This window comes from Physcomitrium patens, chromosome 24, assembly GCF_059467195.1.
Source record: "Physcomitrium patens ecotype Gransden chromosome 24, ASM5946719v1, whole genome shotgun sequence".
NCBI lineage: Eukaryota > Viridiplantae > Streptophyta > Bryopsida > Funariales > Funariaceae > Physcomitrium > Physcomitrium patens.
Window position 1 is genome coordinate 9,892,242 of NC_143433.1, and position 17,383 is coordinate 9,909,624.

At 35.5% G+C, this 17,383-nt stretch overlaps 2 protein-coding genes across 4 annotated transcripts; both read right to left on the minus strand.

The window, feature by feature from the left end:
* Positions 1-1,681: 1,681 nt before the first annotated feature.
* On the minus strand, positions 1,682-4,099 carry LOC112276573 (uncharacterized). 3 transcript variants are annotated; one of them, XM_024507983.3, is made up of 3 exons: positions 3,762-4,099; positions 2,712-3,216; positions 1,682-2,034 (listed from the first exon to the last, which is right to left on the minus strand). In XM_024507983.3, exons 2-3 carry the CDS (start codon positions 2,911-2,913, stop codon positions 1,928-1,930), a joined length of 309 nt encoding a protein of 102 aa, XP_024363751.1. In that variant the 5' UTR covers positions 2,914-3,216; positions 3,762-4,099; the 3' UTR covers positions 1,682-1,927. The 3 variants fall into 3 exon arrangements, with proteins under 3 accessions (XP_024363751.1, XP_024363752.1, XP_090103323.1); XM_024507984.3 differs by having other exon boundaries at positions 3,752-4,099; XM_090247197.1 differs by lacking the exon at positions 3,762-4,099 and adding an exon at positions 3,349-3,665.
* A 1,812-nt stretch (positions 4,100-5,911) lies between these two features.
* On the minus strand, positions 5,912-10,732 carry LOC112276571 (chaperone protein dnaJ 10). Its single transcript, XM_024507982.3, has 12 exons — positions 10,321-10,732; positions 9,833-9,892; positions 9,545-9,627; positions 9,228-9,303; positions 8,852-8,923; positions 8,356-8,485; positions 7,996-8,154; positions 7,651-7,826; positions 7,283-7,366; positions 7,022-7,138; positions 6,291-6,902; positions 5,912-6,128 (listed from the first exon to the last, which is right to left on the minus strand). The coding sequence occupies exons 1-11, from the start codon at positions 10,405-10,407 to the stop codon at positions 6,894-6,896; spliced, it is 1,053 nt and encodes a 350-aa protein (XP_024363750.1). The 5' UTR covers positions 10,408-10,732; the 3' UTR covers positions 5,912-6,128; positions 6,291-6,893.
* Positions 10,733-17,383: the final 6,651 nt, after the last annotated feature.

Genomic DNA, 17,383 nt, shown 5'->3' on the forward strand with positions numbered 1-17,383 from the left:
TTAATTTTTTTAAAAAAATCAATTTGGATCGATTTACAACTAATTGCAAAATAAACTTGGTACTTTGAAGAAATACATTAATAACAATCTTATAAAGAATTTTATCTAACATTCAATACTTTAATATTAATAAAATAAACAAAAATAAATACTAAATTTTTTTATATACAAATTGGTCTAAGTCTTAGATTGGAAGTACTTCAATTAAAGATTCTTCCTTCTAATAATATTACTAGAAATAATTTTGATAGTTTATCTTTTATTTCAAATTATTTAAAATTTAATATATTTAATTATTATTTGGTGATGATTTAACTACCAAAGTTCAAATAACTACTTGGGGCATTTATGAAGATTTTTATTTTTATCTTTTTGGTTCATGGATTGGTAAATTATTGTAAAATTCTTGGTCCAAAACTTTGTTATCATAAAATATTTAATTAAATACTTGATTAATCTTTGAAGTACTCTATTATGTTTTTAAGAAGGCTTACCACTTTTTTTTTGGATGCTTGAAAAAATTATGTTATTCTTGTGTTACCCGATTTTCAGATCTTGCCACAATGAAATCTCTCATGGCATATTTACACATTTTTGAGGCCACATTCCTTTGATTAATCTGGTGAGAAGAGTTCCAGAGACGTCTCTGCACTGTCAACTTTGTTCTCATGGACAGTTTCTGGTCGAAGCGATCTACCTTGACACTCATCCTGGACCATTTAAAACTGAAATGAAGATGTATTGTTGAGTTCTGTTCCGTCCTCGAGAATATTACTCTCTGTTTCTGCATGCACTTTGTAAATATTCACAGGAAGCGGCACAAGCCCGTCCCGAAGCATAACGTGTTTGTTCGTTTGTTGTCTCTGTTTTCAAGGTAAGCAAACTTGTTCTACCGATTTCACGTAAACCGAGAGTTTGAAAGAACACTTAAAATCAGTTGATTTCAACTGATTTTTAAGTAATTGCTGCGCATGTAGCATGATCAGCTGGAGTCATCTGGCTGAACATACTACATGCGCAGCAAATACTTGGAAGATTTTCTGGCTTCCTGAGAAGCACAGGAACTCCCAATTTCCAAGAAGTATGCGGAGGTGTAATTGGGTCTAAAGTGACAGAACTTTGTCATCTGGAACTTATTTACAGTCGAGCAGCAGATCCGTCCACTGATGTCAAGGAGTGCCAGAACAACCAGGGCAGAGCATTCATGAATAAGTCACGGATATTGCACCTTTCACAGAACTGCACGATTGGTTGCTGAAATGCCTTCGCGTGCAGAAGTCTCTGTTGCCGCTCTCAAGTCTGGTACAGGAGAGTCCGTGCTTGTGGGCACAATTCAGGGCCAAGATAAATAAGAGGATGGCGTTACATTTGAGAACGGTGTACGACTTAGCAGGGCAGTTGATTCGTTTGCACCGAAAGTGAATGTCCCAAATCTTCATACGGATTTAAAATGGTTTCAGATGCTAATTTTTAGATAGCTCTTGATACAGTTTAAGAGATGATTGTTACAGAACATGGCACTCAGTGGTACGGTTAGTGAGGATTATTTAGTTACGTATATACACCATAGCGGCTAGGACTCAATTTCTTTTCTGTCTATGAGGAAAAATCTGAAAGTTTCAAAGATCATTTCCAAACAAAAGCTACCGCATTAATGAACTGCTTTGATCCGAGACGCATATTACATTGCTCGAACTGAAATATTATTGCTTCAAAGAAAAGCTTTTCAAATTCGGTGTAGACATGAGTAGCGTGACAAAAGAGGTCACTGTACCAGCAACAGCACAAATTACGCACCTGGCTCTCTAGAATGCACAAACATTCTTATCACAACAAAACAACCAGATCCTCCAACCAGATAGGAGATGCTGGCTCCAAAGGTATCCAAATCGAGATTCCACTGTACAATTCCTATAACTATTCCAGTTTATAATGGTGCTGAAAACCCTGCCCGCATTGCCTGCGCCTTTTTCTTGGCAATTTTTTTCTCTTGGGCAATAGCGCGTGCCTTTGCCTCCTGTTGCCGCCTTCTCTCTGCAAGATACAAAAGCACATCCTGGATAAGTTCCAATAATACCAGCCAAATCCTTAACTAAACTCCAATTCGTCCTGATTACTGAAGCTGTGGCGTTACGAATAGGGACGCCAACATAACATAATGTCACTAATCCCAATTGCAAATGCTTCAATAATCAGGATACAGCAATACTTCCCAATTACACAACGATCTTTTTCAAAGTTACGACGAAAATCCGTTTACGAGCACACTGTAATTAACATGCAAGCACGATACTATGCATTAATAACAATTCACTACTGTTAATGAGCCCTGACAAACACAAATATGACAAGCTCCCCTAAAATCAATGCATTATTATTTTTAATAAACTGGAATGCTTTTCATGAAAGAGAAAGTATTGACCATACAAATTGCTCATTGATCTGGGAGGAATTTCCCCACTTCAACACTCCTAGCAAAAGCCGACGACATATTGCAGGTATGCCTAGCATAGCTTGCATATCCAGGAATAATGCATAAGGCTGGAAAAAAATTCTGGACTCCGCACTACTCCAATAGATTGGTCTAAAAAGGAGTATTTATCTGAAATGGGAAAGCTTTCCGATAAAACTGATGATCAAATGTTGAATTATGGTCAATTCCACTTAGAACAGCAGTTTGATTGGTTGAAAAAGAAAGTGGAAGAATGTACCTGTGGCAACCGATTTCTGGACTATGTTGCTTTCCTGCGCTACTTCGTGATCCTCCTTGGGAAGCTTAGGATGTGCAAGTCGATAAAGCCCAAGAGAAATGTCGGCTTTTAAGTGTGCCAACTTTTCCCATAAATGCGCACTTGCCATACTCATCTTCTTCCCTGAGCTGCTTCCCGACTTAGCAGGCGAGCCACTCCCCATTTTCAGTTGCACCCCTTTCCGTTGAAACTGTCGCACCCTCTGCTATAGTATGCTGAATGAACAGATACCGCCAACGCCAACTACTGAACCGTTGGAGTCTAGTTTGCACTTACAAAGTGTCTCTTGGCACTACCTGATACTCTTTCCTAAGCTGACAACCATATGGACTCATCCGCCGACACTCAGTATCTTCCGTGGGCAATCACTGATATAGAAAGTCTCGCCACGAGGATGTTATGCAGACTCAAGCGTCTAACAGTCGCCAAGTACTTAAACCTGTCGCTGACACACCTTTAAAAATATCTTCACACAAAAACAAAACAACCTTCAGACAAGTTTTCTTGTACATGAACGCATCATGCTTCAAGGACAGATTGAGCGAGGAAACATGCCTAAACTTAGACTGTACACTCAGCAAGCGGCAAAAAAACGTACCAAACACTAAGAGACCACTTCAAACCAAGGGACTCTCCCCAATCCAGTTCAAAGGAAAACGCTAAGTCTCGCTGGCTTCTGCTAAATTAACAATATCCTTGCATTGCGGTACCACAGATTATCTCAAAAATGAAATCCTAGACAGGTAAGCAAAAAAGCAGATCAATGAGTCCTTCACAAACACAATCCAGCATCTACCATGCCGTGTCGACAAACTCACAACCACCAAAATCACACACATGTACACAATGATGACCGCTACTTCGCCAACTCTTCCTAAGAAGGCTCTATCCCACTATGTCCCCTTCCCTTCTCTCTCCCGTTCCACACAACTACAGACACCGACCGCAACTCTAAATTAAGCAACCTCACAGACACGGTGACATGGAATTCAAGAAATCACCATTACACACCAGCTAGCAATGCGGCAGTTGCAAGCATAATCTCAATCGCACGCCACTGCTCATCCCTGTCTCGTATCCTGATCCACGCGGAAACGGAACATAAGCGCACCACAACTCCTCCACCAAAAGTCGCACCGAAAGGGCCTGTCGCGCCCACTACCACTTCGACTGTCCAAACCGTGGTAATATGAAAGTAAACGTTCGGAATAGTCTCGCGAGTTTTGGTTTTTAGAACAGCAAAAGGAGCGGAAGGTGTGCGGCCAATGGTGCGCAAAGAAAGAACGGAAAGCTGCAGATAGAATACCGGCTGTGGCAGCGAAGCAGAAGAGGAAGACGACGACTAAGCAGAGCATGAAAACAACAACGGAGGTTTCCTTCACAGTGTAGTCTTCACGCAGACGAGTAATGGAGCCATGGGAGGTGTGCAGGAGCCTTCGAGGAAGGCGGCGTCGTGAGATGCGTAATGGAGGAGACGACGACGGCCATAACCGGGTGGGTAGTGGGCTGATCTCCCCCCTTCTGTTATTACCTACCGTGTCGGGAACCACCTACCTACTTACCCATTTACCTACCTACCTACCTCCTTCCTACCTGCTTGCAGACATCCACGTACCTCCCTCCACCTTCCCTCTAATGGCATTCCCGCGTGTTCTGAAACTGTACCTATTTACCTACCCTGCCTCTGATTTGAAGGACGTCCTTGCTTCGGATTCAGGTCTGGTTCATTGCCTTGCCCGTGGGCTGTTGGCAAACTGCCCGCTCTACCCGCCTCTAGAAATTCAATTTTACGAAGATACTAAACAATAATTCTTGACAGAAACGATGCCGAGTTTTCGCCGAGTGACGTCGCCTCCATGCGATGACCGCCAGGTTTGATGAATTATTCTTCTCGATCGTGCAGTTGTCCTGTTCTTTCACTTCTCAACAACGAAAAAAAAAAAAAAAAAAAAAAAAAAGAAAAAAGAAAAAAAAAAGGTTGAATTGCAATTGAAATGCAGTGGTTCCACGAGTTTGTGAGTGGCACATCACTGCATTCTTCGCAAACTCAGCAAAATTACGAAGAAGCTTACAGGGATGAGAATGATGCTTTCCGATGCTGGGAGTGGGGTTCGCATCGAGCTGTGAGCTGCTACATGGTCATTCACGTTGAATGAGGCAAGCATCACACAGTACGGGATTTGACCCTGATGTCTTGCCTAAAAAATTGACTGAAAAACAATATACGTTCACATTCAAGGCTATCAGAAGTTGGGTAAAAGAGGAGAGCTCGCTTTTAGACGATGAAGTAGTTGCTCTTGCTGCATTCTAGTGGTAGATGAAGGGCCTCTGGGGTATTGGTGAAAGATCATGCAGCGTGCGTAGACTGGATGGCTGTGAGCGGTATCTAGGAAGCTGTCGGGCTCGTCCTTTGCGACGGACACACGAAAGACACTTTTATGTGTACAAATTGAAGTTAAGGATCTATTTGTGGTGCAGCAAGCGTCCAAGTCCGTCCCCAGTTCTTCTATGCATAGGATTGCAGCTATGGCCGGATCCAGCGTTCCCTGAAGGCAATGGTTGGATGTGCCCACAACTTGCATGCATTGTTTGGGAGGACCTTAAGGTGCATAGAGAACGCCTGCCCTGAGAACGAAAGTCGTCTTCCGCGGACTTGGGGCTCGTTTCCAAAATAAGGTCGCCTCTGCTTGCAAGCACCACAATTGCGCACCATTTGTACTATTCACGCGCAAGGATCAACCATTCTTCTTCGAAAGTTCTCCAAACATATCTAATTGTGTGCACCAGATGAGAGTTGCACTTTACGGGCCCAGCCCCACGAGCCGCCTCTTTTCCCATCAAAAGTAACTGGATGCGATAAGATCATCTAAACGTGCATCCAGCCACAGTTTCTTCCTTCAAAAACTTTGACCGATTGATCCAACGGTTCGTTGAAATATGGCGTGTCAATGATACGGACTGGTAAAGGAAACATTCACAGAACTCTATTCGCAATCTTACATCCTAGCTGGATAAACAAAAAGCCCCATGGTGTGCTTTTTATCACAGTAAAGATGACGGTAAGAAAAGAGCATGGCTAAGTGCTCCTCCCATTAAAAGTCAATCGACGATTGACGAAGATTGCTTCGAAGCAGTAACTGAGAATGATAGGAAAAATGAAATGATGCAATCGTCGACCAACTTGATCACAATATTATTCAAGAATTGTAGACCACCAAATTTTTGGGATATGGTCTTATAATCAAAAGGAATATTGCTTACATAATTCTTGATGTTGCCATTTTGAATTAAGTTGTTTTAACCTCCATTCCTGTAGTAGGAGATCCTCGAGTCTAGTAGCGTATCTCGGGTGCAATGCAAAGACATTGAAAGTGGCCCCTGCAACGAAGAAATAGTGCTACAAGCATTAAGCATTCAAAATTTCACGGCAGAGTTCTCGCAATCGCTGACCATCGGGAGATCAAAGCCAAAATACAACTCTAGCAATTCATCTTAGCAGAGATGGAATAATGGAAGAATACAAACAGGAAGCAGACTTACTGAATTTGAAGCTTGGTTGGAGCGGGAAAACAAGTCTCCGGTTATGACCAATCTTGTGCCGCACTTACCAAAGGTGGTCGACAAACTGTAGGGATTTCATAATAAGATAACCGCACAGGAAGGAACTGCTGAAGGGTAAATAATTAGATGACTAGATTACCAGTTTTCTATCATCCAATGTGTATGCACAGTTGATAGCTACAAAAGATCCAACGTGCCCATTTAGAAAAACCAAGCTGAGAGAGAGAGAGAGAGAGAGAGAGAGAGAGATATTAACACTCTACCCTTCTTCTACGATGGTACATGATTGACAGCTGAAAACTTTGTTTCTCGTTATTTAGAGCTTGCAAAAAGCGGAAAAATCTTTTACTGCTTTACAAATATTAGACCAAGCGGAAGTTGCTGTCTGAAGATACTGTTCATAAAAGGACAGAAAGAAATTTAAAAGCATGGAAATGCGTGACTCTAAGCACGTTTTCTTCCAATAGAAGTTGATTAATACATTTCAAAATTCCCCAAAGTTCTCCAAGTGATTGCAGCAGGTTCTGTATTCCCCTGGTGTTTTAAAGTGGTGTAGCCCCTGCAGATATCATTGAAAACCGCCTATTCTTCCTAAAACAAGTAACAATACAAAATAAATAGTTAACGAGAGATTTGCAAACAACTCAAGTGAAGTTCGGAAAGAATAGCATTCATGTAGAATCCACGTGTAAGGTAGAGAAGGGAAAAACCTGGGAAGATGCTTCTGCTACAAACATGGGAGTTTTAGGTAAATTTTCATTAGAGAAAAACTTGGGGGAGTCCGATTTCTCTTTAGCGAAATGGACGGTCTCAACTATAGATGAACCCTGTATAGTATACACCAAAAGTATATCATGAAGAGAAAATAGTTCGGTTGCCAGAGATTCAAAAAGATGTAGAAGTAATATTGTGTTCATCCTCTTCAGCACATGGAACGATTTAAATAGAACGAATATTTGATGAATACTCACCTCAAATATTTGACCCAATAATTTGATTGCTTCGGCACGTTTTAGCAGTTCCTTAGGGTCGGAAATTTTTGGATCACGAATAACCTGTAGAATATGAGCTTTTGAGGTTACCTCATGAACCTGTACAAGCTAGACTCGATGATTGCGCAAGTTCACTTCAATCTATCATGAAGCAAGGTCTGCTAAATCTGAGAGCTGGGAGACTTTTCAAGCGTATAAATATGTTCTCAAAGTAACAGGATTTAAGCGTGAAAGTCAATACAAGAGAACTGGAAGTAGTGTGAACGTTAATTGGAGAATGTTTTCATTCATCAAAAGTTGCATCATGTCTTTTAATCATACCAAACAAAACGAAATTTAATAAGTACCTTTTGACAAACATGCGAGAGCGTTGATTCAATATCAATCACATTAATTTTCCACAGATTATCCAGCATAATCTTTTGGTTAGTCTCCAAATATGTTTCCAGTTTCTGCTCCTGCACTTCTGTAGTCTGCATCATTTTTTTCATCTCTTCTTGCATACGCATCAGTTGCACTGCACCTGAAACATCAATAAGGCAGTGTCTGGCTACATGAGGTAAGCTTACAACTTTTTCTCATTTTTCTCTTTCTTTGATCTGTTCAATTACGCAATCAGGTCCTTTAGTTCTATGATAATCACTACTGCACTTACAGCTAGCCTACAACCATACTTAAACTCAGATACGTACCTCCAACAGCTGTGAACTGTGATTTGATTCGATGACCCTTGCCACGCATCCACTCGGTCACATATGGCACCCCCAAATATTTTGACGTCCTGCCGAGTTCCTTAGAAGCTTGCCTGGAGTAGATGTACCCGATGGTCTCCAACATTTCTTCTCCAAAAGCTGAAAAGTTGACCCGTATTGTTCCAACACGATAACAGTTGAGTAGTGAACGAAGCTTTTGCAAAGTAGGACAAAACCCTCCTATGTTATCACCTAAAAGCATTTTAACCGCGACGACCTTCAAATATAGCCAATTACAAGCGGATTATTAAAAATTGAAGAACCCATGTGTATTGAAGGAAGGACAGTTGAAAGTCTTACAGGCAAGACTCAAGCGATCACGATTCTCAAGAGCCTCCTGGATAAACTTTTCTTTGTTTCCTTCCATATAAAGCTTAATGTGTAACAGAAGTAGGTCAGCAAGTTTCCTCTCCCTTTCTTCCTGGACACGCTGTTCACATGTGTTGCACAAAAAATCGTAAGACAATGATCAGAGCACCTAAAATAGAATATATGTTTTGAGTGGTCAGCAGAGATTATCTCTGCCTAAACCTCGGACAAGTATACTCTTGCTAACCCAGCCATTGCACGCAGAGCATTTCGTACGAGTCAAGGTTATGCACAACCTTGTCCTGGTTTCTCAGCATTTTGGAGATAACTCTACGAACCAAAGAATCTCAAAGTTGCTAAAACTAAAGTATTCAAACAAACAAAAGAAACCATCGAATAAATAGTCAACTCTTTTCAAATTACAATAAGTGGATCCCAAACAATTATTTCTGTATACGAAATAATTTCCGGGGAAAAGAACACTTACCCTGAATCTATCCTTGACTTGCTTGCCATCGCTCATCTCACTGTCTTGTCCTGAAACTGTTGCCAACGCCAACTGCCATAACCAAGGAATATATTTATTTTTGTTTTTTTATATACATGTATAGGTGTGTGTATATGCTTAGAAAAAGATTGGAATGAAGAGGCTTACACTATACTGAATAATCAAGAATACATGAACTAAAAAAATACTTAGAAATCCCAATTCAGTGAAAGCATACAAATCCGGAATCTCGGTCCCTATCTTGACGAAGAAATCTGAAACACTTGGACCAAAAGTTCCAAACATAACACGAACAAGAGAAGAAGAAGCAAGTGTTAGTATGCATAAACAGCAGTTATTTAAAAAATGTCTGTACCTGACCAACATATTCCTCAAATGCGTCACTGCCAAACATCATTCCAAAAACAGCTCCAGGATCTACCATCGATTCCCTGGTTTACCAAAATAAAAAGATCAGTGAACGAAGATCTTTATCAAAACGATGCAGAGACAACTCCACTCAAGCATTTCAAGGCAGCAAATATTTAAGCACAAGAGCCCAACCATATGACTGATTCAAATCCACTCAATGTCATCACGTGAAGGGTTAAAGGTGAGCTTCAGTCATATTGAAAACCATAGCATGTTCACAGAGCTGTTGCTAAAGCAAAGGGAAGAGGATCAGATACATACCCTGGTATTTCTTCCTTTCCGTGTTTGTCATAGGCCTCCCGCTTCTGTGGATCGCTAAGCACCTGATACGCCTCACCCAAGGCCTACAAAAATAATAATGATAATAATAATAATAATAATAATAATAAACATGAGGTGTGTATACGCTGCGCAAATGCCCACATCTTAAAATTGATGAGAGGGCAAGATCATTGCTTGAATTGGTTTTTGAAGTACTACAACTCACTATAAAAGAAGACAGTAACTGCTGCAAGTATTGCGGCCAACTCTATCAAGGAGACCTCGTACCTGAAATTCCTTTGCAGCTGCAGGATTGTTTGGATTCTTATCAGGGTGCACTTTTCTTGCCTGAAGTAAAGAAGTTAAAACATCAGAGACGCATCACCTGGTCAGCGAAAAATATTCTTGGTACATTGACATGAATGCATTGGTAAGAACAATATAAATTCTTCAAAACTTTACCCTCAAATCATCATCCAAGACAGTGAACCACTCAATAGCCTCTGATTTCAATTACGTATCACTTTCGTCAACTCCTATACTCGTCAGCTGGAATAATGATATCATTCAAGTCGCTTTGATGCTCTAATTGGAATGAGGGTGAAATAAATAAATAAACAATAGCAGATTCGGTACTTTGCAGTGAGTTCCTCAGCCTCTTCGAACTCCAGTAATATCCAGACATCATCCAAGTCCTTGCATGATCGTCTGTAAGCACTTCATAAACATACCAGATGCTTTCCTGACCATGCAGTATACCGGCAGAGAAACCTAACCTGAACATAGTACGCCTTCTTGATGTCTGCAGGGGTAGCATCTGGCTGGATCCCGAGAACATCATAATACGCAGAGTCCTTCACCATCTTCGCGACACAAAAATCCGCGAAAATAAGTGAAAACTCTTTTTACAGCAGGAGCTTGCAATTCGCCTCCTCCGCAAATTCTACTTTCTAAGGCTAAAACGAGAAAATAAATAAATAAAATAAAATAAAAAAGCAGAAATTCCGATCACGCTATCCTCAACCCCGCGACGCGAAACTCAACAGCTTTTCCGCGCCACATCCACGATCACCAACACAGAAGCCACAGATTCAAATCCTCCTCGACACAGAAAACACACAAAGCAGGATCACCGAAGCAAAGCGCCGTCTACGAGACTACAGAAGAGCTGCAGAATGCGCAGAAAGGGAGGGCGGGGGCGAGGAATGAATGTCCAGATTGTAGCTTCAAAAGCACGGGCACAGGAGGAGAGGAGAGGAAGAAAGGGTGCCCCACACAGATTGATCCTCTCCTCTCCCTCCCTCAGGAGTTGCGAAGAGGGGCGGGGGGGGGGGGGGGTCTTGGGGCTGGCTGTGTTTCAAGCACGGGTTGCCATTATAGGAAATCTCGAATCGGGTTGAAGATGCCCCCCGCCCCGCCCCAGAGGTGCTTGCTGCGTCAACCCAATTTGGTTATAATTAACCAAACAAGATGTTATGGTCTACCTTCAAATTCTTGCTTAGTTGAATTGTAGAAGAACCCTTTAAAAAATACTGTAAATATTCATTGTAATGTTTTGTAATGATTTGAAAAGTATTTCTTATGGTTAGAATAAATATAAGATATTATTTTTACCAATATCTTTTGGTAATTTGGTCATAATAGATATTACCAAATTGACACTTGGTGATTTTTATAGCAAATTTTTTATTTATTTATATTTTATAGAAAAAATATTATCAATAAATATGACTATATTGTGTAAATATTACCATATTACGTAGTAGTTTATAATAATATTATTTTTATTTATTATTTAGTGTCATATTATTTTTTTAGTGTTATAATGGAGAACTTTCAATTAGTCCTGTATTAAAGATGTTAGAGTATGGCATGTTTTTATTTTTAGTTTTTTTCTTTACTAAGATTAAAGTCTTCTCCAAAAATTTAGGAACTTTGTCAATAGATGCTACACAAAGATAATTTAAGAATCCAATATAGATTTTTTAAAGTAAAAAATTAGATATTTTTTTGAAAACCCTATTAATATTGTTTGTATATTTGTAATGTTTTTATATCATTTGGTGTATTAAATGAAATTTTTATCATTGAAATTGTGCTAATATAAAAGTTAAACGAATTATACTATCAAATATTAATATAAGTAATCAACTATTTGTGATTTCTTATATTATATAAAGTATGATTAAAAAAATTGGATTAATTTTTCTATTTATTTTTTAATATTTAAAATGCCAAAATTATCTAAACTATTAACAAATATTATTAAATATTTTTTGTTTGTATAAACTAGCATTGTATCACAGACATATATATTTACCTCAATAGTTACTTATATGATTAAGTAGAAATAGGTAAATATAGAATAATTTCATAAAGTCTTCTAGAAAAGCTTCCTAGAAGCTTTATAGATGCGGTTTTGACTTTAGATGTGTTTGTAGGTTAGAAACTTGGCTAAAAAGCTAACCATGTATTGGTAGCTTGTTGAACAAGCCAACTACGTGGTGCATATATAGATAACTTGCCTTACAAGATAAAATATGTGGCTAACAAAGTCAACACATGTTGGAGGTCCTATAGGACATTGCCACATAGCTCTTAGTTAAATAATATATATGGAGGCAAGAGTGAAGCCTTCTTCACTCTTGTCAACACCTTTCTAGTCTTAGTCTTATTTCAAGACTTTCTAGTCTTTCTTGTTTTTGGCAATAGCCATTCTAATTAATATCACATCATCTTTTGAGTGACTTTGTAGTTCTCTTCAGCTATAGAAGAATATATTGAGGATTCTCTTTCTTTGAGATTCATGTCCGTGACACATTATTACTACTTTTAATATGTTATCATAATTAAATAATGTGATAAGATAATTAAATTTTAATAGTTCCTTATTGAAGTATATGTATATATATATATATAAATATATATATATATATATATATATATTGATTATTCTGATATTACCACAATAAAAGAAAAAATAATAAGGTTGTAAAATCATGTTTCATCTTAAAGTTTTTATAAAATCTATAATAATAAAAAAATAAAAAATACATCCAAATTCATATAATATCAAAATATGTAATATTTCTTGTTATAAATTTCTTAAATATAATTCTCTATTCTGATATAATCAATTAAATATCATACCAAAAGTTTTTTACATATTTATGTTTTATATTAAGAAGTATCAATAATATTTGGTTAAATATATCAATCAATTATTAATTTATTAATAAAATTTTAAGATTTTTAATTTATAATTTGAATATTATTTCTATTTATATAAATTAAAAAATATCAATTGTTTTGGATTATGAATAGAATTTGAATAATTTTTTCATTAAAACTTAAACATCTTAATTCTTTTCTTAATTGTTTGAATTTTCTATAGAAGAAAAAATTATGGATACTACTCTTCATAGCAATGAGAATAGATTTGCAACTATTATAGATCTTGATGAACTTATTAATACTTTTAGGATAAAAATCTCATGTATTTTCAGTATGAATCATAGATGTATTATTCCTATTCTTATGGAAGAAGTCAACAATGAAGTTCAAATTTTGATCCAAGAAGTTGTACAATTAAGAGAAGTAAGTAAATCAAGTTTACAATTAAATCTGAGGAATTTTTATACTATAAGTATAAGCAAGACAAGAATAAGTATGCTAAAGAAGTTTAATGGAATAAGATCAAAGTTTTGAGGGTTTTTATATTAAACAAAGTTCTATCTAAGATTACATCTTTTTGAATACTATGATGGATTTATTCAAGTTGGATTCATAGGAACATGGTTCAAGAAGGAGCATGGTTGCTAAAAAAAATGATGTATCAAAAAAAAGTTTTTCTAATTATAATAGGAACCATGTGGCTGAATTTTTGTATAACATCTACTAAAGGTCATATTCTTTCTATAGATCCCTCAACTTATTTCATAATAGAAGTTTATTTAGAACCAAAAATTACAAATTCTTAGCCCTGCTAGATTAAAGAACCTCAGCTTATTTTATAAACAAAGACTTTGTCACAAAATAAGAAATATCTCTAGTTAAAAAATCAAACTTGTGCATGTGGAAGTAATAGATGGACATTTTTTTTCTTTTGGAGATGTTATACATGAAATTATTTCTTTAAATGTAGCAACTAATCATCATAATAATTTAATAATATTTAATATAATTAAATCTTCTTTTAATTCAATTATTTTAGGATTATCATATTTAGAAAAGTATAATCTTCAAATAGATTAGATTTTTTATAATCTTGATTTATTTCTTAATTTAGTCTAAGATTTTGCTAGACAAATAAAAATCCATAAGATCAAAACATCTAAACTATTATTGATAGATGTCAAAGCTTTCATACATGTTGCAAAAAATGGGTCAACTTTTGCTATATATGCCATACCTATTTTTTATAGAAAAAATATTTTAAGTAGTATTTTAAGCCAATACTAAGATTATCAAGACGTTTTTGAAAAAAAAAATATAAATATTCTTTCAAAGCATCATTTCTATGATTGTTCCATTGATCTTTAAGAAAGAATTCAATTATAATTTGGACCAATCTATAGCCTATTACAAAATAAATTTGCTATACTTAAAAAGTAAATTGATAAAAATTTGGCTAAAAACTTCATACGCCATTCTAAATCTCTAATTGGTGCTCTTATCTTATTTAAGAGGAAAAAAGATGGATCTTTATAGATGCATGTAGACTATTAAGGACTCAATAAGATTACTATAAAAAATAAGTATCATCTACCTTTGATTCCATGAATTTTTGATCAATTCAATTAAGAAAAGATCTATATATAAATAAATATATGAAGAATATACAACTTGATATGTATTAAAAAAAGAGATGAATGAAAACTACGTTTTAAATCAAGTATGGAAATTTTGAATATGGTGTCATACTTTTTGGACTCACAAATATACCGATTGCTTGTTAATATGTAATGAATGATGTCTTTTGTGAGTTTCTTAATAATTTTGTCATTTTTTATTTAGATAATATTTTAATCTATTCTAAGAATACATAAAAGGATAAAATTCATATTTATCATGTATTATAAAAACTAAGAGATGTAGGATTATATGCTAAGATAGAAAAAAGTATATATTTCATACTATTCAAGTTGACTTCTTATGATACATCATTTTGAATAATAGTCTTATGATGGATCTTAAAAAGATTCAAATTATTATTCATTAAAAGATTCCAAAAATAGTCAAAGATGTGCAATTTTTTTTAGATATTACTTATAATTATCAGATATTCATTAAGAATTTGTTTCAAGTTGCAACTCCTCTTACACGTCTAATATGTAAAAACAAACTTAAATGGAATAAAAAAGTTGAAACATATTTTAAAGCCTTAAAGACATTATTTATTTTTGCATCAATCTTACATTGTGTCAACTTCTTCAAGGCATTCTTTATAGAAATAAACACATTAAAATTTACTATAGATGTCATTTCGTCTTAAATGGGAGTAGATGACAAGTTCCACTTGGTAGTTTTCTATTCTAAGAAATTTTTAGCAACCAAGATTAATTATGAGATCCATGACAAAAAACTTCTTGTAATCATGGATACATTTTAAGAACGGCATCATTATCTACAAGGTTCATTGAATCCAATCATTGTGTATATGAATCATAAGAATCTTTAGTACTTCATATTGATATGTATTTTGAATCGTCACCAAGCTTGTTGGAGCATGTTTTTATTAAGGTTACTTATTGATTTAAAAAATAATAAGGTTTATTAGATATTATTTTTAAATATTTTAATCTTCTATTAAAAAAAATATAGTTTTTGATTAATAAAAAATGATTCTTTTGAAGTCAAATTATTTCCATCGTTGAGCAATGAAATCAATATTGATTATTGATTCAATTTTTTTCAAGTAAGTTCAATCAAATATGTATTTTGATTTTTTTATTCATAATATTAAAAGTCATATGATTCTTATAAATTTGAATTTAAAAATATTCTTTTTTGTTTTAAAGAATGATTATATATTCCAAAAGGTAAAACACAATTACATATTTTTCAAGCTTGTTACAACTTTTCAACAGCTAGACATTTTGGATATAATAAGACTTTGGAGCTAGTATCAAGAGATTTTTGGTGACTTTAAACGTTGAAGCTAGTTCAATACTTTATACAATCATATGACAAAATCATCTAAAAACTCTAGAAAGACATTATTTATTAGATGTTGGAATGCTGCTGGTACATTTATAAGTCCAGAAAGCATGACGTTGTATTCAAAATGTCCATACCTTGTTCAAAATGTAGTCTTTCATTCATCTCCTTCTTTAATGCGTACTAAATTGTATGTTCTTTGTAGATCTATTTTTGTATAGATCTTAGCTTGATTCAACTGATCAAAGAGTCCATATATCAAAGGTAGCAGATACATGTTCTTGATGGTGATTTTGTTGAGTCCTCAAAGATTGATACACATCTGCAATGATCCATCTTTTTTCTTCACAAATAAAATTGGAGCTTCTGCTGGAGATTTGGAATGGAATATGATGTTCTTAGTCAGATTCTCTTTAATATATTCCTTGAGTTCAGCCAACTCATTTTGTGATAAATTATAGATTGGTCCAAATGGCAATTGTGCTTGTTCTTGAAGGTCAATTAAATAGTCATAGGAATGATGTTCCAGAAGAGTATCCACATTTTTCTTCTCAAATACACCTTAAAAATCTTGATATTGGCTTGGAATGCCACTTGATTCTTTCCACCAGTAGAAACAGGTGTGGCATAAATGACACAAGGTGATCTTTCTTTTGCAGCATGCAAGAAAGCTCTTGAACCTATAAATACAGGTTTAATTGTACTAGACTTATGACTTTCTACTTGATTAATTATGCTCTTAGTTATACTTTTAAAAAAATCAAGACTAAGAGAAGTCCAATCTATTTTAGGATTACATTTTTCTAGCCATGATAAACCTAAAATAATTGGATTAAAAGAAGATCTAATGATATTTAATATTACAAAGCTACTATGACCATTAGTTGCTACTTCTATAGGAAGGGTTTCATGAGTAACATCTCCTGAAGACAACGGATGACCATCTAAGACTTCTCCATGAACAGGTTTAGTTTTCTTTATTAAAAATATGCTATATCTTTTAACAAATTCTTCATCTAAGAAACATGCTGAGACTCTTGAATCTAGCAAGGTAGAGGCTTTGTGATGTTTAGGTCATAAGATAATATTTATTGTAAAACATGGAGAAGGTTTTGAGGAGAGAATAAGACCTTCACTAGATGTTGTACAAGGTTATAGTGGCACGATGTCACGGCCAAAATCATGTAAGCTAATAATTACATATAGAAATAGGTAGAAGTAAATAAAAGTAGGTAAAAGTAAGTTAATTCTATAATATTTAATATGGAAGCTCCCTAGAAACTTCCTAGATGTAGCTTTGACTTCATAGGTGTCTTTAATTGACTTTTTGGATTAGAAACGTGGTCAACAAGTTGGCCATGTGCCACACATGTTGTTAGCTTGAAGATCAAGCTAACTATGTGGCCCACATGTAGAAAAACTTGCCTTGTAAGTCAAGGCATGTGCCCTACAAAGTCAACACATATTGCAGGTCCTATAGAACGTCACCACGTAGCCCCTAGTTAGAGAGTATATATAGAGACAAGAGTGAAGGCTTCTTCACTCTTGTCAATTCCTTTCTTGCTTCTAGTCTAGTTTCAAGGGTCTCTAGTTTTCTTGTCTTTTGGCAATAGCCATTCCAGTTCTTCTTTCAATATATATACTTGTTTATATATATTTTGTTAGCTCTCTTTGAGTGAA